Source organism: Hoplias malabaricus, chromosome 2 (assembly GCF_029633855.1).
Source record: "Hoplias malabaricus isolate fHopMal1 chromosome 2, fHopMal1.hap1, whole genome shotgun sequence".
In the NCBI taxonomy this organism is placed as follows: Eukaryota; Metazoa; Chordata; class Actinopteri; order Characiformes; family Erythrinidae; genus Hoplias; species Hoplias malabaricus.
Window position 1 is genome coordinate 78188310 of NC_089801.1, and position 23251 is coordinate 78211560.

Here is a 23251-nt window from a genome sequence, read left to right on the forward strand (position 1 = left end):
AGTGTATTCTCCTGCTTTGATTGGCTGTAGTTTGCCCTCAAAAAGCATTCATTGATTTTACTATTTGTGTTTGTACTATATTCTATTAGTAAACTGACATTTATTCCCAAAAGAAAACATTATTCTCACGCACAGAGACAGAGAACCATTCCTGCAGAGCAGAAATCAGAGAAACAGCATTTTACTAGTAATAATAATAATAATAATAATAATAATAATAATAACAATAATAATAATAATTTACAGCATTGTAGTGCAGTAGGTAGTGTCGCAGTCACACAACTCCAGGGACCTGGAGGTTGTGGGTTCAAGTCCTGCTCCTAGTGACTGTCTGTGAGGAGTTTGGTGTGTTCTCCCTGTGTCCACGGTCCAAAAACACACTTTTGTTGGTGGATTGGTGACTGTAGATGTAAATGTGTGTGAGTGTGTGTCACCCTATGAAGGACTGGCGCCCCCTCCAGGGTGTGTTCCTGCCTTGCAACTAGTGATTCCAGGTAGGCTCCAGACCAACTGCAACCCTGAACTGGATAAGGGTTACAGACAATGAATGAATTAGTAATAATAATAATAATACTTAATATGCTGCATTTCAGAAAATCTATGATGATAATAAACATGTGACGTGTGCTACATTCCTTAAATACATTGAGAAAAGGAAAAAGGGAGACAAGGTTTTCCTTGATTATTCATTAATTCATTCATTATCTGTAACTGCGTATCCAGTTTTTGACACATTTCTTCACAGGCCTAACACGGTCAGTGCTTCATTTGCTGTTCTCTAAAAAGCTGTGATAGAGCACAACACCATAGTTTATCTGTGAAAAGAAAATGGAAATGTGCTACAACCCACTGAAGACGTTAACAGAGTTAGTAAAGTAATGATATTAATACTGTTGTGAACAGAGGGACTACTACGACTACATAAGACATGACAGAAGACAATCAGTTCAAGGACGGACTAGAGACTAGACCCTGGGCTAAAATGAGACTAAGACCAGTCACTCACTCCCCTGCTCTTATGTGTGTATTCTCCTGCTCCAGCTGACTATAGTTTACTCTCGCTCTCTTTCTGTTTGTGAAAGGGACAGTAAAGAGTGTTTAGTTTGGAGTGAATGTGGAAATAGAACATAAATAGCACTAAAATATTCAGAACAAATGTTCAGATTGAGCTCATAATGTACACACCCCTGAATAATTAATATTGGATAAATACTGATGTATGAAAATCTCATAATTCCTGATTCACATGAGTCTGAATTTCACATTCTCTATTTTAACTTCACTTTCTCCTGTATTTACTTTACCTTGCAGACTCACAGACTGTAAATTCTCCCTGAATTCCTATGAAAGTCTCTGCTCTGCCCTGAACTCACCCCTGAAAGAGCCGGACCTCAGTCAGACTGACCTGCAGGATTCAGGAGTGAAGCTGGTCTCTGAGGGATGGAGGAGTTCACACTGTACACTGGAGATAATCAGGTGAGATTTCTGTGATTTCATTCCTGAACGATTCAGCTTTGAAGAAACAGTAAACTATGCTCTGTTTATGAAGAGACCATTTAATAAAGGCGGGTTTTGATTTGGGCAGAAATTAGCTAAAAGTGTTTGATATTCAGAATGATTTCTATTTATGGGGCAGGTTATTATTCTGTTTATATTGTTTTGGATCAGATAAAAGAATATCTCATATCGACTAAACTCCCTCAAGCATTAACCATGACAGAGGACACAAATCAGAGGCTAAGATGCTACACTTTTTAAGATTTATTTATAACAACAAGCACAATTCAATATATAAATAAATGGTATCGATATGAGACATTCAGACCATACGTGAGCCAGAGACATGTCAGAGCAGCCAATCTGTGTTGAAATCAAAATGGAAAAGGCGGAGAACACACACACAAACACACACACACAAAATACTTGCTCGTGATTCAGGTCTCCTTTCAAGATGCTTCTTTATTTTGACTTGTTTTAAATAACAATCATTATCCAGAACATCACAGCAAAGCACAGGTTTTGAAAACTGCTTCTAATCCTTCATTGTCTGTAAGCGCTTATCCAGTTCAGGGTCACGGTGGGTCCAGAGCCTGCCTGGAATCATTGGGCGCAAAGCAGGAACACACCCTGGAGGAGGTGCCAGTCCTTCACAGGGACACACACACTCACACCCATGGACACTTTTGAGTAAGAACACACCACACTCCTCACAGTCACGTGGAGCAGGACTCAAACCCACATCCTCCAAGTCCCTGAAGCTGTGTAACTGCAACACTACTTCCTGCGTGACTGTGCCGCCCTTGAGAGACAGCTGTAGCTGAGATGCTACTGTGCTGTCCCCATGTGTCCTGTCACACTAATACTGGAAGTGTTTCACAGCGGCTATTGTGCCGGTACACCCAGCAGAACAGCGGCTATTGTGCCGGTACACCCAGCAGAACAGCGGCTACTGTGCCGGTACACCCAGCAGAACAGCGGCTACTGTGCCGGTACACCCAGCAGAACAGCGGCTACTGTGCCGGTACACCCAGCAGAACAGCGGCTACTGTGCCGGTACACCCAGCAGAACAGCGGCTACTATGCCGGTACACCCAGCAGAACAGCGGCTATTGTGCCGGTACACCCAGCAGAACAGCGGCTACTGTGCCGGTACACCCAGCAGAACAGCGGCTATTGTGCCGGTACACCCAGCAGAACAACGGCTACTGTGATGTTACACCCAGCAGAACAGTGGCTACTGTGCCGGTACACACAGCAGAACAGCGGCTATTGTGCCTGTACACACAGTACAACAATGTCTACTGTGCCTGTACACACAGCACAACAGTGGCTACTGTGCCGGTACACACAGCAGAACAGCGGCACTGTGCTGGTACACACTGCAGAATAGCGGCTACTGTGCCAGTGTTACACTGATTTCTGTGACCGTCGTGTTTTGTGACCCTAGAAAGTGCTACTTCATGTCCAGCATAAGGGTCCGACTTTTTGACAGCTGCAGTCAGAATTTGTGACCCATCTGAATATTAACTACATAAATGTACTTGAACAGGAATGTTTATAAATTTTATATGGAGATTCAGTGGAGGTCTCACATTCTGATGGCAGCAAAAATTGACCCTATATATCAAGGCTATGAAATAGTACCCTTTAGGGTCACAGAACTCAACTGTTACAGAATTTGGTGTAACACCTGTTCACACAGCAGAACAGCAGCTACTGTGCCGGTTCACACAGCAGAACAGCGGCTACTGTGCTGGTACGCACTGCAGAACAGCGGGCCCTGTGCCAGTCTGCTGGCTGTAACGGCACAGTAGCCGCTGTTCTGCTGTGTGTACCGGCACAGTAGCCGCTGTTCTGATGTGTGTACCAGCACAGTAGGCGCTGTTCTGCTGGGTGTACCGGCACAGTAGCTGCTGTTCTGATGTGTGTACCAGCACAGTAGCCGCTGTTCTGCTGTGTGTACCGGCACAGTAGCCGCTGTTCTGATGTGTGTACCAGCACAGTAGGCGCTGTTCTGCTGGGTGTACCAGCACAGTAGCTGCTGTTCTGCAGTGTGTACCGGCACAGGACCCAATGTGCTGCTGTGTGTACCGGCAGAGTAGCCGCTGCTCTGCAGTGTGTACCGGCACAGGACCCGATGTGCTGCTTGGGTACCAGCACAGTAGCCGCTGTTCTGCAGTGTGTACCGGCACAGGAACCGATGTGCTGCTGTGTGTACCGTCAAAGTAGCCGCCGTTCTGCTGTGTGTACTGGCACAGTACCCGATGTGCTGCTGTGTGTACCGGCACAGTAGCCGCCGTTCTGTTGGGTGTACCGGCACAATAGCCACTGTGCTGCAGTGTGTACCATCACAGGGCCCGTTGTGCTGCTGTGTGTACTGGCACAGTAGCTGCTGTTCTGCTGGGTGTACCGGCACAGTAGCCGCCGTTCTGTTGGGTGTACCGGCACAGTAGCCGCTGTGCTGCAGTGTGTACCATCACAGGGCCCGTTGTGCTGCTGGGTGTACTGGTACAGTAGCTGCTGTTCTGCTGGGTGTACTGGCACAGTAGCTGCTGTTCTGCTGGGTGTACTGGCACAGTAGCTGCTGTTCTGCTGGGTGTAACGGCACAGTAGCTGCTGTCCTGCAGTGTGTACTGGCACAGGGCCTGCTGTGATATACTTCCGGTATTAGGGGATGCACAGTATCATTTCAGCTACAGCTCTTACTGGAGCCCTTAGAGCATCTAATACTGTTAAAAATGTCTTTATTTTGGAAAAATTTGTGAAAAGCCATAGATTTAAATGTTAAAGAATTTATTTAAAAACCCATTTGATACATTCAGAGAATCATCTCATGACTTTTTTTTGGCGACCCACTGGGGATTCGAGCCCCCAGTTTCAGAACTGTGAAGTTACTGTTGTTAACTTTTGCTGTGTTGTGAAGACAGGTGATGGAAAAGAATCTCCGCAGACACGGTTAAAAGTGTAAATACATCTTTATTTACCAAAACAGTGTCTTACGGGTTCTTAAGTATCCCGTGAGAGATGTGTTCAATTCAGCGCTCAGATTCTCTTTCAATATTCTCTCTTCCATGTCTAAAAATCTCTCTCCTCTCCTAGCTCGGACCCCTGCTCTATATGCTTCTCCCTTCTCTCCAAATAAGGCAAACATAGAAGATAGTTCACATTTGCATGTTCTTAAGGGAGGGTATAAAATTTATGGCCTCCTGCCCTCACTGCCAACTTATCCTAAGCATTCCTCTTCTGTGGAGCACAGACACAGCGCATATGGCTGAACATGAAAAACACAGTGAACATTTCTTAATACTGCCTTACGAGGCCTTCTGATTAATATACCTCATAATTACCTCCCTTCGAGACTGTTAAAGTCTCATAAAATTAAGCAACCCATACATGTAAATGTCATAACAAATAAGTGATACCTTCCTACACACAATTTTAACATCACTTGCATTATGATGTAACAAAATTTCATGGAGTGTGAGGGCGAAAAAACCTGTCCAGCAGCCATCTTTCTTGAAAATCCTTCAAACATTTTAGACAGGAAAAATTCCCTCAACGATCCCTTCTGCCCAGGTGATCACAAAACTTGTACTCCAGTCCAATTAAATTTACTCTATATGTGTAGGGAGTTGACATAAGTAAATGTGTACGAAAATCTCAGAAAATAAAATCAAACCAATGTCCAAATTCAGGCTGGTCGACCCATCGGACCTTCCAGTGGACCTGTCCTTACCTGACACACCCCTTAGCCCTAACATCGATAAAAACAAAAAAACTCTAAGATTTCAATACACTTACACAGATTACATTTCATCAGTCTATAAGTCTTCATAATAAACAGTTGTTACAATTTTTAATATCACTTATATAATGGTTTATCAATATCAAAGATTAATAATAATAAACAATTCAATAGAAACATATGACATAATATTGTCTTTTCAGCAATTTTGTCTTCTGATGTGATGTTGATGACATATTGAGCTTCAGCAAGTCTTCACCATTCTGTTTCAAAGTCCTTCTGTTTTATTGTCCTCTTTTGAGTTTTTGGATCCCTGTAGCATTTCAGGAATCTCGAACAACCATCCTCCCTTACAGTGATCTTCCCCCCTTTTCTTTCTGGAAGAAAGAAACAACAGCCAGTATCTTTTGCAAAAATGACAGATGCAAATAAACATCAAATAAACTTTAATAATAGTAATACTAATGGATTAATACGTTTTATAAGCTACAGTGTATACTTCATCCTACAATCTTTATAATTGATTACTAAATAATAAACCTAACAAAATAAAAGATAATGTCATAAGTGAATAGTAAAATATATAATAGTGGATATTCAAAATGGATATCTTTCTACCAGGTTGTTTTCCAACATTTCCTCCTCATGTTTGTCTGAGTCGGTTCTACTTAATAATGGCATCTGTACTTGATCTCCAGGCATTACAACTCCAACCCATTTCAAAATCATAGCTTTTGCACAAGTTAACAACAGTGTACAAAAACAAAACATTATACACACTGCTAAAAGAGCTGCTCCAAAACTTGAGCCAACATTGCTCCTAGTGGTCCTAATTTCTCCAATAACCAAGCATTCACAGACCATCCAGCTCCTTTTGATGGACCAAACACCTCCCTTATATGCTTCAAGGCTTCTATAACACTAGTCATATTATCAGAATTATCCGGAATCAAAGTATAACAGGCATCCACTGTTAGATTCAAAGCTACACATAAACCTCCTTGCTTAGCTAAAATGTAATCCAGAGCCATGTCATGTTTCAACAATGTTAATCTGTGACTTTTTTGAGTATTTGACAAATACTGAAACCCTCTTATTGTTTCATTAGCAAACCCTTGTAAAGTGTACGTAATATTATCTATATGATCCGCTAAAAATGTCACACCATACCATGGGAATAATCCTATACCCCATTTTTCTCCTATACTGATTCTCCAATGATAGGCTTCCAAGCTATGAAACTGAGCCATTTCCCTTTTCTTTCTTCTCACAGAATTATCTTCAGAATTCCCTTCATCAGTTGCTTCAACTTTTTGGAGAGTATAAACCTCATAAGGAAGCTTTAATGTTGCCATATAACAACAGCCCGTCCACCCATATGGTAGAAATATGTATGCTTTATCTCCACAAACCCACCAAATATCCTTAAAATTTCATATAGTCACATTTACAGGCAAAATGTCATACTGCACCATTAATGTTCTACTCTGTTTCCCATCTGGTGTATGAAAATTCACTTTAAACAAAACATCCTTAGGTTTAAGCTCTTTAAAATTCATCTTATAACGAGCACAATCAGATATTCCCATAAACATTCCCTGTCCATTGTGAGTATCATTGGAACAAAACCAGTCTTTAGTCTCTACAGATTTTACTTCCATTGCATCAGGCCGTGCTGTCAGTAGATTTTCATGCTGATCAAGGAAATTCACATATGGCAATTCCATCAACCAAGTACAATTTAATCTAGGTCTAAACAAATGCACTGACATAGCCATAATTTTATCTACTTCAGAGTTTTGCTGATATAATAACCACGATAAAGCATAAGATTGACACATAGCATGCAGTGGTTCTGGTATTGTCTCTAAAATTGATGGCCATGTGCTTGGTGATGGAACTTTCACCACACATGGACCAGTCACCATCTTACTCATTCTTACGGAATGTGTTATTTGCTGAAACCATAAATTTCTAGATGCCCATGGGTCTGTGATTTGTAACACTGAAGAATCAAATCCATATGCTTTCCATTTTGCTTCTCTTTTCTGTAATGCATGGTAATGGTCAATCATTTCTTCAGATGTCCAGTCAAAATCAAAATACTCTCTGTCCTTCTATAGTGATTTTCTGAGTGGTTACTAACCCATTTGAATCCATGTCTTCCATTGGGTTTCTGGCTTCAAAAGTCACTGGACTAATATTCACTTCATGCTCCATATTTAACTCTGGACCCTGTGTTATGTTTATTTCCTTTTCCAATGGAAAGGACATTACTTCTGGAGTCTGGCTTACTTTTACAACATTATGTGATCTTGTTATTTTTCCCTTTTCAACAGTTGTGATAGATTCAGATGTACCCAAAGCAGAAGTCATCATTGGCAGTGTAGTACTATTCATCTTCTTTAATGGCATATCTAAAGTAGTAACCTGATTTGTTACATTATTGCCTTTACTTATTTCTGGAGCTAGAGTAATTGGCTTAATTTGTTCTTTAGTAACCTTCAAAGTCATTGCTATAGTGGTTTGGTCCTGAACTCTTTTAGTAGATGTAAAAACTTCAATAGGACTCTGGTCCTTTATCATCACTATCACTGTACGAGTTACGTACCCTTCTCTCCACACATTTTGAAATGGCACAAACTTAAGCTCTGGCTCCAAATAAGTACAAGTGTATTCCCCTTGATCTTCCCATGTAACATTACGTAAAAGAATTGAACAATCATCTCTAACTCTGAACCACCTAAAAGCATTAAACAAAAGATACTTTCTCTTGTCATGAGGCAAATGATCAACTTCAGGTCCTGTTAACACCACTTTTTCACCACGACTATTTTTCCACTCAGGAGGTCTATTACTCCCTGTATTAAATCTTCCACATTTACAGGGAAGATGAACTGCTTTACCTAATTTTGTTTTAACCACTGTCTTGAAAGGTGATGACGTTGTTGAAATGATCAAAGGCACTAGTGTAGTTAGATGTGTTCCATTTACCCCCTCACTAACTTTTGACACTGGAAAAGTAAAATTCTTTAAAGTTTCATTCTCTTTAGTTCTCATACCGTTTAGGTCTAACCTTTTTTCGAACTGGTCTTGGACTCTTCTCTTGATCCAAGTCTCTGAACTGTTTTGAAATGGAATTACTGCTTTCTGGAATGGGACCTGCTGTTTTTGGGACATATTGGAATTCAATTTCTCTAAACATTTTGTCTTGTTTACAATCTGCTGTGTCATGTCTGGCATCGTCAGAAATATACACAGAGTCATCAGCATCATCCAAACCAGGGACAATCTCCTCTTCAGGAGATCTACTCTGGTTTGTTTCTTGCATGTTATTTTCAACCTGTTCTCCCCCATGTTCTTTTGGTTCTCCTGAACCTGCAACCTCTCCTCCCTTTGAGAAAGGCTCCTCTTCACTTGGTGCTTTAACACAGTGAGATAAATGATACCACGTTGGTGACCCCTTAACTTGAACTGCCATTCCAGTTACTGCGAACAACTTCAAAAGGTCCTTCTCTGCGTTCGTTATACCATTTTCTTCTAAATACCTTTACAAACACCTTGTCTCCAGGCTGCACTGTATTCTTCCTTTGCTCATCCAGCCTCTCCTGCTCCTCCTCTTTTCTTTGCTTTTCTGAAACGTATGTGGATATTCTTTTATGTAAATTAGCTAAGTATGAAACATATGCTCTCATGTCATCTTCTAAAAGAGCTAAACTTGGACCTTTCCCACTTGTCCGCAAACATGGTGTTGGCATTCGTCTGCCTGTCATTAACTCATGAGGAGTCATGTGTAAATCACGCAGCTCACTTGAGCGACACACCATTAATGCTAATGGGAGCGCTGCTATCCAATTTAACCCAGTGTGCTGACAGATTTTAACAATCCAATTTTTCAAGACACCATTCATTTTTTCACAAATCCCTTGACTTTGCGGATGGTACACAGCTCCCAGACGCTGTTAAATTCCCAATTTTTGCAAAATTAATTTCACCGTTTTATCCACAAACTCTTTCCCATTATCTGAGGATATTCGATCTGGAAGTCCCCACCTGCTTATGACTTCTCTACACAAAAACTTGGCAACCGATTGAGCATCCTTACGCTTGGTTGGACATGCCTCAAGCCATCGTGAAAACCTGTCCACAACAACCAGCATATACCTCTTGCCTTCAACTGGTTTTATCATGTCAACAAAGTCCACAACTAACTCACGCATAGGACCCCTTGGTGTTGGAATGTAACCAGGCGGAACCATCAACCCCCTGCGAACATTATTTTTCATTATATTTCATTATCTGCCAATTACATAATCTATCTGTTCAAGCAAATATGGTGCCCAAAAACCATACTCCTTTGTAATATTCCTCCTAACTTCTCCCCTAGCCACATGAGCTAACCCATGTGCCTCTTGAATCATCAGACCTAACAAGTCCAGGGGTGCTACTATCAGCCCCTCATGGTTTCTCCAGACACCAGTAGAATCCCTGCTGGCACCTCGATCTAACCACAATTGATTATCTATTTCAGGAACAGCTTCCTGCTTTAAAAGTACATCATTAAGTGTCACCTTCCCTTCAAAGTCCACTTCATGAGTTACCAAAAACACTTCCCCGAGTTTGTCAGCTCCTGTAATAGCTTTGGCAGCTTCATCAGCTGCTCTATTCCCCTGTGAGACCCTTGATGCATCCATTTTATGAGCTGCACATTTAGCTATTGCTATTTCTTTAGATTTCATCATAGCATGCAGCAGTTTCATTATTTGTGCATGATGCTGTATTGGTGACCCATCAGTTTTCTTAAACCCCCTGTTTTTCCATACTGATCCAAACAAATGACATACATTATGGGCATACGCCGAATCTATGTATATGTTCACTCACTTACCTTCAGCCAACAAACATGCTTCTGTTAACCCCACAAGTTCAGCAAGTTGTGCAGATGCAGGCTGTGGAATTACTTCAGCCTTTTCAACAACAAAGTCGGTCGCCTGTGCTCTTACTATTGCATAGCCATCCCTCAGTTTATCTCCTACACGATAACAGGACCCATCCGTCCAATACTCCACTTCAGCCTCACGCAACGGAATAGCTTGCAAATCAGATCTAAGTCTCGAATACCTCTCTGCGTCTCGTACACAGTCATGTGGTTCACCATCCTCTGGAGTTGGCAAGTTCTCAGCTGGATTTACTGTTACACACCTTGCTAGGGTGACATCTTCTTGTTCTAAGAGCCTATGATAATCTCTAATTCTAGGCATAGTTAGAGTATAGTTACCAAAATTTAGGAGATTTCTAAGACTATGATGGGTAAGAATTGTCACTGGATAACCCATCGTGACAGATGATGCTTTCTCATACATTAAGTACACTCCCACCATTGCTCTGTAGCAACTTGCTAACCCCAATTCCACTTCTGAAAAAGCAGTTGAATAATAAGCAATTGGTTGGGGATTGGTTCCCGTACCTGTTGGCTGACACAGAACTGCACATGCATATTTTCCTCCAGTAGAAGTGGACACGTATAACAAAAAATTCTTAGAATAATCTGGCAGAGCTAATGCTGGAGCCTCTTGTAACCTCTGTTTTATTGTCTCAAAAGCTAAAAGGCCATCCTGTGTCCAGGAAAGATTACAATAAAGCTGAGCATTCCCTGTATCTTTAATCATAGCTCTCAAAGGTCTTGTTAAACTAGCATAGTTCTCTACCCATGCTGAGGAATACCCTGCAATACCCAAAAATGTCATCATTTCTCTAACTGTTCTGGGTTTGGGAGCTTTGCGAATAGCTTCTAACTGCTTATCAGAAATACATCTGTGTCCCTGTTTTATGGTCTGGCCTAAATAAACTACCCTTTCCTGACAATACTGCAATTTTTTCTGAGAGACTTTGTGCCCTTTCTCTGCCAGCATCTGTAACAAAGTAATTGAATCCTTATGATATGTTTCCTCATCTGGTGCACAAAGAATAATATCATCCATGTATCGAATGACAGTACTTTTTAACTTCGGATCTACCCCAACTAAATCATCTTTCAATACTTTATTGAAAATGTGAGGACTATGTTTATATCCCTGTGGTAATCTCTTATACTCATAGAATTGTCCCTTGTATGTGAACCCAAATAAACCCTGACTTTCTACACTTAGTGGAACACTAAAAAATGCACCACATAAATCTAATACTGTGAAATACTTTGCATCCGTAGGAATTTGGGCTAACAAAACATGTGGATCTGGCACTTCTGCTGGGAAGTCTGCTACTACTTCATTTACTGCTCTCAAATCATGTACTAAACGATAAGAGTTATCTGGCTTCTTCACAGGCAACAAAGGTGTATTACTCTGCGGATTCTGTGTTATCTTCAGAACATCTGCCTTCACCAGACCTTCAATTTGTGGTTCAATCCCTTTGATTGCTTCTTCATTCAAAGGATACTGAGGCTTCCACGGAGGTTTTGTTCCTGGTCGGAGTTCAACTTTCACTGGTTGAGCTGACTTCACAAATCCAATGTCAGTGCTATGTTGTGACCATAAACATTTTGGAACACATCGCAGCATTTCCTCTTTCAAAGAGTTTGAATCCATCTTCTCATTGTAAAGTGATTCATGTGTCATCCTGACGACTTGTGGCTGTCCTTGTCCTTGAGCAGTAATCATAATCTTAATAAATCGCTGATCTTCACTCCTCCAGATGGAAAGATTCTCTTTAAGCGGTTTAAAGACAACTTCTTCTGCTTCTGCCATCATTTCACCTATTTGTTTCTGCTCACAATCTTCAGACACCAGTAAAGTCACGTGGTACACTTTTTCCCATCTCCAACTCTTTTTGCAAGTAATCATTTTTGTCTATCTTCATAGCAGCTCCTTGTGGTCCCAAAATTATGCAACATGAACGTAATTCAACTTGCTTTGGTTGATGACTCAGCCATTGTTCTGCATCTGATTGTTCAGCATCCTTAAAGTATTTCAGTGTACAATGAAATGGATACTCTGGAGACTTTGCATCAGGCATGTTTGCTACAATAAACTTCTCCCACATCTTTGCTGGTTCCAAGAATTCTTCGCTAAGATTTCCAATCCAAAATACTGAAGAAGCTTCAGTCTCTGTTTTCATCATTAATTGATCAATCATTTCACTTGGCACTTCCACCAGGCAGCCGTCTGGTGTACATTTTATTGTACAGTTCAGTCTGCACAAAGCATCTCTTCCCAAAAGTGCAATAGGTGTATGTTCTGATACCAGTATGGGTATTGTAGTCTTCAGATGTTTATAGCAGAGCTCAATTGGTTCTGTGAGAGGAATCAGCTGTTTTACTCCCTCAAACCCGATTGTCCGAATCATCTGACCAGACCTGGGGAGGTGTATAGCATCTTCAGGCCAAATACAGGTGAAAGCAGCTCCACTATCTGCCATCATTGTCAATGGTTGATTATTTATTTTCACCTCTATTGTTGGATCTCTCTCCGGCCCTATTGCTACCAGCTGACATCGTTCTCCAGGCATCCCTAGAATCCTGGTTCCGGGCCCCTATAAGGGTTCACAGGTCCCTTGATTGGCCTTGGTTGTCCTCTGAATCCTCCTCTGTATCCTCCTCTGAATCCTCCTCTAAAGTATCCCCTGAAGTTTCCTCCTGGCCGATTGCACTCACAAGCAAAATGACCAAACTGTCCACAATTATAGCACACTTCATGAGGCTGCTGAAAGTTCAGACTGAATCTTCCTGGTCTTCCTCTTCCTAGATTTTCTTGACCTCTTCCTCTCCATGTCTGCACCTGACCAAACACTGGCTGTGGCCAGGGAGTCACTGGAGCATCTGATGTTGACTGGCTCACTTGAGGTTGAGTCTGATCCAGATGTGGTCCTGGCTGATTAGGAGGCTGACTTTGTATGACTACAGCTTGTTTCTTTTCTTTTTTCTTATGGTCCACCAGTTGTATTTGGTTCAGCTTTCTGAGGGTCTCTTCATCCTGTATTTTCTGATCATGTTCCTTCTTTCTATATAGCACCACTTGATGGGCTATATGATCTGTATAGACACTCTTTGCCATGCTTCCGAGACCCACTACTTCTGCCAGTTTACTTCTCACTGGTAAGGGTAGTCCCTTCTGTAATTTGGCTCGCAAAATTGACTGCTCCATCTGATTTAAATCTGGATCATTTCCTGTGACATTTCTCCATACCTGATCGACTCTTGACACATAGGCTCTCGGGTTCTCTTCTTCTCCCAAAGGCTCAATCAGGAGATTGTCAGGATGCACATTGGTTGGAAATGAATCTTTCAATGCTCTCCACATTCAACCTCTGATTGCAGCAAACAGCTCTGGATCATTAACAGCAGTTCTTACATATCGTTCTAGGCCCGCTTTCTGTAGAATTTCTTCCATGGCTGGAACTCCCAGGAAATTTGCTAAAAGTCTCTTTATGTCACCTATTGCAGGCTGCGTTACCACCAGAAGCTCTTCCAATTTTGAAATCCAAGCATGTGCTCCTTCTTGCAAAGTAGGCAACTTTTCCATGATATCTGACATATCTGTATTTTGCCAAGGCTTGTATTCCAAATTCCGTCCACGGACTATCACTGGACATATCTTTTCAAGTGATTTCCCTTTCCTTGGACGCAATGTGTATTGTCTTTCAGATTTTTTAGTGTCTTCATTTTTCAGATCCTCCTCATATGTCTGCAACTCTTTCAGTTGGGTCTCCAGTGAGCTAGAAGCATTATCTAAATTCAATAAACATTGGTCTATACTTTTTTCTACTTCTCTTAAAGCTCTCCATCTGTCTTCTCCTTTTGTGCTGGATGTTGCAGGAAAGAATCCTCTTTCAGAGAAAGATCTCTTACTCTTCCATCCATCATCACTTTCTTCATTCTCTGTTTCATCAGAACTTCCATCTCTTGAGTCCTCTTTCCTTCTACTCACATCTCCTCTTTTTTCTGCTTTAGCTAGCATTCTTCTGATGGCTGGGTCATATCCACCCATGGCCTCCTCCTGGTCACTCAGATCCTCATATCCAAAGGTCCTTCTTCTCATTCTCAGTTCACCTCTAGTCTGCAGACATCGAGTTTTCTTCTTGCTTTTGGAACTCGGATACAGTTTTATCGTTGTCTCTGCTTGTCCTATTTCAATGATGCATTCATCTTCGTCTTCAATGTGATAATTTCCACCTTGACTAATCACTGGAAGCTGAGGGTAGACCTTCTCAGCTTTCACTTCCTTCTCATAAGGTGGTGTTGGCCACATGTGGAAAAGACACATTAATCTCTGCCATCTATTTTTCGACTTTCTTCATAAGTTGATTAATTGTTTCTGCACCTTGCTCCCTTCATCAGTTTCTGACTCTCTTGTTCAAATAACTGGAGAATGCCAAGCTCTATTTCTCTTTTTTCCTTTCGCTTTTCTCCTTGATGCCCTTTCTTCTGTCCTGCTTTTTATGTTGATACAAGTACCTCTATTGTTTTAATTACATCTGGGTTAAGTGTCCCCTCTACAGGCCATGGTTGGTCTATGTCATGCCATCGCTTATAAATTTTTTCTGATATTCTTGCAATGTCTTTTATTAAAGGATTATTTTTCTTAACTATATCAACAGGAGTAACCCCTTTTGAAACATTAGTGCCCATTTTTGGCATAATAATAACTAAATATGTTCCCAACTTACACTTATTAATTATTTCTCTCCCTCTTTTCTCTGTTTATATGCCACTATATTACCGCAATCAATAAAAATTAAACCCCGATTGAATTTGCCAACTTCAGAGAAATCAAACCTTAATATGCAATACAATTCACACCACTAAATCCCATTTACTAAGTGATATAACTACTAAGTGCACCATAAACCTAGATTTATTAAACATTCAATAACTACCTTGTAATTAAAGAATATACAAACTTATATAATGCTCAACAAGTACTTCTAAATATGATTACCACTAAATATTTGCAACCCCATACACATTATAGCAAAGCTTAAATCAGAAACCCCTTTTCAAATAATAATTTTTCTTCATAAACCTCGTTATTAATTCTTTATAATCAAATTATTATCTGAAAAATGAACAACCTTTTGCCAAGCTTTCTTTGAAGACGTCTATGTCATGTACTATAGCACCAATAATGAATTAAATGCAAATAGATAAACAAATATAATGAGACCTATTAATGATTTAATCTAAATGTATCAATGCAGGTGTTTGTGAAAGGAGTTTGTGGATAAAATGACTGGCCTTTGTGCAGTCCGCTCTGCTCTGGGTAACTTCGACCCCCCTTTTTTCCTCCTGTTCCTCGTCTCACCGTCTCCTCACAGATGAAAGAACTCACACACACACACACACACACACACACACCCCACAGGATAAAAAACAGACAAATAGAAATTTAATTCATTCAGCTTACTTTTTAGTAATTAAACATTCAATATTCTTATTTGTATTTTATTTACCAATATTTAATTCATTCATAACATTTTTACCCTTCATTCAATATTGTAAACACCTCCAACAAATCTCTTCATTTGCTTGAAGCCTAAATGACCTTTTTCTCAACCCCCCTTTTTCTCAATCCCCCTAGAAAGGGTCTAAAGTGATTAATGGCAAAACTAAGTTCATCCTCAATGCAGCTTCCTTTAACATCTGGTCCGGCTTAACCAGTTTAACATAAACATGTCACATACTATTTTATGACCACATGATGTAAATTTCCAACCCTACATCCTGGTTCTTAAAATGTATATACTAAGATAAGATTAATGTACTATGTTGTAATCTTCACATATATACATCGCAGTGGTATGTTTAAACCCCAGAAAGCACCAATGTCAAACACTCAAAGTTTTTCCAACATTCACACATTGGCAGCTAAAAAAAAAATTCTCTATAAAGTAACAGTACTTCACAGAGATCTAAACACCATAGACTATAAGATTTAACCCCTTTTTCTGAGCAACAATTGTTAATTTCTTAAACCCAAATGAGCAACATGAAAGCTCAACATTCCAACCAAACATATAAGGCCATTCCTCATTTCCACTGGCCTAAAACAATTACCCCATTCAATGTATCTCAATTTCATCAAACTATTGCATTCAAAGAGAACACAAACAAATTACTGCTCCACCAATTCACTCTCACACACTATGTTAAATTAATCCTCTATTCCCTTTTATTTTAGATCACAAGCACCACACCCATAGAAAACTCACCCAATGCACCCATTCTCAGGAGCTCCAAACTCCTTCACAGCACTATACATCAATTTTTTTCTAATTTGCCCAATAACTATTAGTTTCTATTTAAATCAAATCAACGTGTCTTTTATCAGTACGTCACAAATCATAGTCCTGCCATTTCTCTTTTTCAAGAGTGAATTTTAGGCCTTACACACTTGCAGAAAGAGACCCCCCTGCAAAGCATAAGATCTCAAAAATTCAACAAAATGAGAGGAACTAGACCCATGATCTCTTTTTTCTCCCTATAAAAGCCATCATATGGAGATTTCAAAATTTTTCTCCTTTTTTTTCAATATCAATTTTCCCTTTAGTTGCCATGATTAAACCTTACAGTTTCCCCATAGTGCCCTATTAATTACTCAGCTTTACATCTCACTCTCCTTTCTCCTATTCTCAGCATCTAAAAACCGTCTTTCTGGAGCTCATTTTCTATATTTTCTTAATGTATAGTCTCCAAGAAAGCTCATAAAATCGTCTTTCTGGAGCTCATTTTCTACTGTTTTCTTTAATTTACTGTCTCCCAGAAAGCTCATTTATTTTTACTTTATATTTTTTAATTTAAAAACGTCTTCCGTTCAGGCTCATTGTCATAAATATACAAACCCCTCATTTTATTGAGGTTCATATTAATTTAAATAACTGTCCTTGAACGAAGCTCATAATTTTTACCATTACAAATTTCTTTCCCTATTGATTTCTAAATCTTTCATTCTTTATCATATTTCTCACTTTCTTCAAACACTTTCTTCACTCTTTCTGACCGTCTTTCTCTCTGACACTCTCTGGGCAGAGGTGTCCTTTCCCTACTTTCACTAAACACACCCACAGAAAATGTATGGCTCTTTATGTGCAAGGGAGAGACCAGTTCTCCCCACACACACACTCATGAACAACACAAGAAGGGAGGGGGTGATTCATGTCTTACAGTTTCAAGCAAAGTAGGGCCCTGTTTACCCAAACGTGCATGTCATCATCAGCTCACCTCATCGTTACTAATTAAGCTATTCTACACTTATACTTCAACATTTCCTTTCCTTTTCTTTTTCCTTTTCACTCTTTTCTTCATTATTCCCTTTTATTTCCTTCATTTCTCTATTACAATGACTATAGTTAAAAATTTAGAACGGAGAAACTTTATCCAACACCATCATCAACACAACACTGCATACACTAATGAGTCTATCTCTGTGCAACTCTTTCTGCATCAGACAGCCCAAACACCCAACCAGCGCTCAAATTTGTGAAAATCTCACCTTCTATTTGCCGGCTTTTAAGCGGTAGTTCGAATGCAGGGGCCGTCCGAAGCAGGAAGATCCACAACTCAGCATCCCATCCTCGTCGCCATCTTTGTTGTTAACTTTTGCTGTGTTGTGAAGACAGGTGATGGAAAAGAATCTCCGCAGACACGGTTAAAAGTGTAAATACATCTTTATTTACCAAAACAGTGTCTTACGGGTTCTTAAGGATCCCGTGAGAGATGTGTTCAATTCAGCGCTCAGATTCTCTCTTTCAATATTCTCTCTTCCATGTCTAAAAATCTCTCTCCTCTCCTGGCTCGGACCCCTGCTCTATATGCTTCTCCCTTCTCTCCAAATAAGGCAAACATAGAGGATAGTTTACATTTGCATGTTCTTAAGGGAGGGTGTAAAATTTATGGCCTCCTGCCCTCACTGCCAACTTTTCCTAAACATTCCTCTTCTGTGGAGCACAGACACAGCGCATATGGCTGACCATGAAAAACACAGTGAACATTTCTTAATACTGCCTTACGAGGCCTTCTGATTAATATACCTCATTACCCTTCAATACTTAACCACCAACTTTTTCCTCCTCTTCCTCTGTTCCTCTGTTACCCCTCACTACTCCACCACCCATTCTTACTCCACCACCCATTCTTACTCCTCCTCCTCTGTTCCTCTTTGTCCCCCCTCGCTACTCCACCATCCATTCTTACTCCTCCTCCTCTGTTCCTCTGTTACCCCCTGACTACTCAACCACACATTCTTACTCCTCCTCCTCTGTTCCTCTGTTACCCCCCTCACTACTCCACCACCAATTCTTACTCCTCCTCCTCTGTTCCTTTGTTACCCCCTCACTCCTGTAGCGTAGTAACAGTATTTGAGTTGGTTATGTTTAATGGTGTTTATCACTTATAATAATAATTATTATTATTGCTGAATTATATGACAAAAATATTAATAATTTATCAGAGATTGAAATACTGTAGTGCTAGGGATGAGTTTTCAGGATTTTCAGACTCTTAAGGAACAAACTCCACACACTGTATTATTTCAAATAATGGAAATACTTTATTGAAAGGAATGATAATAGGTTTACATTTACATTTACATTTATGCATTTGGCAGACGCTTTTATCCAAAGCAACTTACAAAAGAGGATCTAACATTCGAACTACAGCACAAATTATACAAAATACCTTACATTAAGTGCAATATGCCAGGAAGTAATAAGTGCATTAAAGAAAGACATTCAGTGCAAAAGATACTCTCGGAAGAGCTGGGTTTTCAATGATTTCTTGAATGCGGAGAGGGTTCCTGTTGCTCTGATAGTGCATGGAAGCTCGTTCCACCAGTGTGGTACCAGAGATGAGAATAGCCTCAACTGACCTGTACGGGGGGTTGGTTGAGGCTATTCTCATCTCTGGTACCACGCTGGTGGAACGAGCTTGATAAACATAGCACAATCATCAAAATCTCAAGGAATCAATGCAGGTGAAACCAGTTCAAATTTAATAATTGGCTAGGCTATATGACTTGTGAATAATGTGTTGCTAAATGATTTAAATAGTGTATACATTTATCAAGAGACTTAATTCGGCATCATCTTCTGAAGATGAGGAATTTACTTGCTTAATCTTGTCGCAACTCAGAACCAAGCCGATGGGTCCAGCAGATTTTCAATCTGTTCATCCGGTGCTTGACTTGTCACAGCTGGAGGTAGGCTGGTTAGTGAGGAGATTCCCTCCAGGATGAGTCAACCACTTTTGTCGTCCTTTAGACGGTGTGAGGTCAGTCGGGGATTCCCTTCACAGAGAACTGCTGGCCTGGCTGGTTTTTCCCAGAGTGAGGGAGAACATTGCAAGGAAGTGCGCTGTTTCCTCCAATCTTCAGAAGCTATATACACTGAATTAATTAGCTAATTCTAATTTCACAATTTTCACTCAATTTCAGCGGTGGCTTTTTCTGGCCAAAATAAGTTTCACCTGCTTTGATCAATCATAAAATTAAACTTGGATTGGGCTACAAGCAACGAACACAAATGGAAAAAAAAGATTACTGACATTTAATTGACCATTTACTCTTTTAGTTTCTGTATTGCAATGCTAACTGACACAAGGCGTCCCCTGCTAGTTTGCATGAAGGTCTGTCTTCTTTTTAAGAGTCTTTGGAAGAGTTGGCTTCGTCAGCGTAGAGAGAAAAACAAAGAGCGTAAAGAGCGTAAGAGAGAGTGTAAGAAGGAGTGAAAACGAGAGTAAGTAAGAAGTGCATAAGGGAACGCGACTCCCTTTTTCATAGGTGGCGCGGTCACGCCCCCCCCTTGGGAGGTCTCTGTCCTTGTTCTTGGGTTTTTGAATATTTGAAGTGTGTGGGGGTGTGTAGTCTTTCAGCACACACACACTCTGTGGAATGCAGGTCCCGTCTTCTCCTTTTATATAAAACAGAATGGAGAGTCAGAGTCTTAATTTTTCATTTCATGATCTGGATCCATACTCCACTACATTCCCCCTGTTTTTCAGTTTTATGGTCCGGCAGGGAGCATGGAGCTGAAAAGAACTTTTGCTGTGGAGGGAGGTGAGATCAGCAAGCATATTCAAACACATTTTCAGAGCTGATGTCTTCCTATCAGTGTATGAGTGCATATGGAGTGTTGATGTTTGCATGCTGAAGGGATTCTAATTACTTATGTGTAGGTCTTGTTCAAATGCAGCCTCAAGAGCTGGTTCTTTGACGTTGCATTCGGCTTCATATCTAAAACTTGGGGGTTCACCTCTCTGGGCTCTCTTATGTCTAACAAACTTAACCATTTTATTAGACCAAGTTTCTAACCTGCTCTGTAGGGCTCGAGTGCATTTGAAATAGAACCATGCTATACCAAAGGTCAACAGATATCCTAATCCTACCAGTGTAACTAGTAAGGTGTCTGGAGTGGACCATGCATATGTGACAGGCTGTACGGTGCGGTTCCTAGGGAGCCATGCATATGTGACAGGCTGAGCATGGTGGTTCCTAGGGAGCCAACAATCAGGAGAATGAGCAGCGGGGCCATCCTACCAGGAGAGATGCTCATGATTAGATTTAGGGTACTTATGGCGAGTCGCTTTTTTTTAGAAAAATTTATCACTATACCCCACTTTTGATAAAAAGTTTTACGTCTAGGATAAGCACTCTACAATAATTGATGATGAGGGACTAGGATCTTGCACCCTGAGTGTCCTCAGTCTGGTTAGAAGCTTGTTGCCTGCTGAAGAGTGAGAGGAAGAGGGGAAAAGAGATATAAGAACTAAGGTGTGAGTAGAAGGCTGTAGTTGTTTGTTAACCAACACCCTTCTTGCCTTTGGTTCTATTGTTTATGACCTAACACAAACGTTAGTATCCCCTACACTATTTTTTTGCGGTGGACCCACTTGAGCTCAGCACTGCCCCGAACTTTGTTGATTTTGATCTGGTACACAACGGGGGACAGTTTGTGATCTCATAGGGACCTGAACGTCGGGGTAGGAATTTGTGGGCCAGATTTCCCCCTGTTTTTTGCGACCTTCCAACAGGTTGGACAAAGATGTAGTACCACACCTTGTCCCCTATTTGGAGTTTGTCATGGGAGGCCTTGTGATCATAGTACGCTTTGCGACCTTCTGCACTTTTTTCCAGTTTCTGCTGGGCAAAGGCGAAAGTGGCTTTAAGATGTTTCTGCAAATCATCCATATACTGATGAGTGGTGTAGGCTACTGCTATGCTAGCTTCACCTGGCTGATATAACAGATGTAGAGGCAGTCTCCCTGTCATCAACTCAAAGGGTGAGACCCCGACCGCTGGAGAGTTGGCATACCCAAAAGGTCACCGAGTGAATGTTTACTGTCGGTTTGCAATGGTGAAAGCTAGCTTGTGTTGGTCTTCTGCTTGCACCGGGATGGTCCAGAAGCCAGAGGCTACATCGATGGTGGAAAAGTATTTAGCGTTTCGGACCGAGGGAAGTTCTTGATCTAATTGCGTCATCGGCCACCGAGACAAGGGAACCTGTTGATTTAGTTTCCGATAGTCGATGGTCAGGCGCCATTTACCATTGGGTTTTATGACGGGCCATAATGGTGCAGAGTACGTGCTGTTGCAGGGTCGAATTATGCCCTTTTCCAGCAAGTCCTCAATGATTTCTTGTACCGGTTCATAGGATGCCAACATAATTTTGTATTGGCGGACAAATGTGGGTGGTGCTCCTGGACGAGTGGGAATGCGCACTGAATGAATGTCAGTGAGACCACAGTCTGTTGAATCTTTGGCAAAAGATTTTTGGTATTTAAGAAGCACTTCACAGAGTTTCTCGCATTCTTCTTTGCTTTGGAGGGCATCGGCCTCCTTTAGAACTTGTTCGACTTGAATCCTAAATTCAGAGTCAGACAGTTCTTTTTAATTGCGTGAATTTAAAGTGTCTTCTCCCATTTCGGGGAGTAGAGATGGTTCCCAGGAGGATTCCGGGGATGAATCTAAAGAAAGAACCATGACCGTCATTTGATCATCATCAGCGAGATCTATTCTGCAAATAGCGTCTTTACCCATGTCCAGAGCCGAGAAGAGAGCAACAGCTCGTGTCGGATGCGTATAGAACACCTTTGATTCGTGATGATCAAGAAGCAGGGATTCAGGCATTGGTCCTATAATAGGGATTCGCAACTCGAAGTCATGGAATTTCGTACTGACCAACCAACCCAGAGGAGATGAATGAGGAATTGTCAAGGGTTGAGTGGTTTCATTATGTACGAACAGATAGGTGGATCTTGCTCGTGTTTCCACCAAAGGTGTGGCTTCGAGGGTGAGACCTAGTTCAAAGAACTGAGGTGACGATTGGAAAAGTGCATGAGCGTGGCTTAAGCGTTGGCCAAGTCGCATGACCAAGCGGATGGGTACATTTGTGGTGTTCGCAGGTACCACAAGTGAACCTTGGTTAGTAACCTGATATACCTCGGGAATAGTTTGTCCTGAGCCTAGGTTACTGGGATCTGAGGACCAGGTTTCTGTTGAAACATCAGTCAAGGACCACAGCACACTATTGAGGGTGTCTACGTGGACATCAAGTCGCACCAAGAAGTCACTTCCAATATAAGCGTCATGTGGCAAGTTAGGGATGACCAAGAAATAATAGGAGAGTACCCTTTTGTTCCACTGGATGGTTAGAGCACAAATTCCATCAGTGGGTGACATTACTTTTGATGTCGGGTCGAGAGGAAAGCGACAAGGACTGCTCACCAAAGGAATATTTGGTTGAGTGAGGCGCAGGGTCTCAAAGAGGGTTTGGCTTATGGTGGACTTGTCAGTCCACAGAGCCAGAATGACATTGTCAACATGATGGTCCTGCATTGTGAGGCCATTCATGATGGGAAGGCCGGGAGTGTCTGTTGTGGAAGGCTTAGTGAAAGTGCACAGAAATGTGCTCCGCTGTTCTAACATGGCATTAGGGGGCCAGGAAGGGACGGCAGTCTCTGGTGTGGCCACCATGGGCTCAGTTTCCTCTTCCTCAAAGTGAGGGATCTGACTTGGTGGA

At 41.2% G+C, this 23251-nt stretch overlaps 1 protein-coding gene across 1 annotated transcript in view; it reads left to right on the top strand.

Annotated features, from left to right (window-relative positions):
* LOC136678090 (NLR family CARD domain-containing protein 3-like) overlaps nt 1-23251 on the top strand; it is a 57638-nt gene that overhangs the window by 13478 nt on the left and 20909 nt on the right. Inside the window, exon 5 of the mRNA XM_066655927.1 lies at nt 1312-1476. Within this exon, the coding sequence (XP_066512024.1) occupies nt 1312-1476 (165 nt within the window). The remainder of the gene's footprint in view (nt 1-1311; nt 1477-23251) is intronic.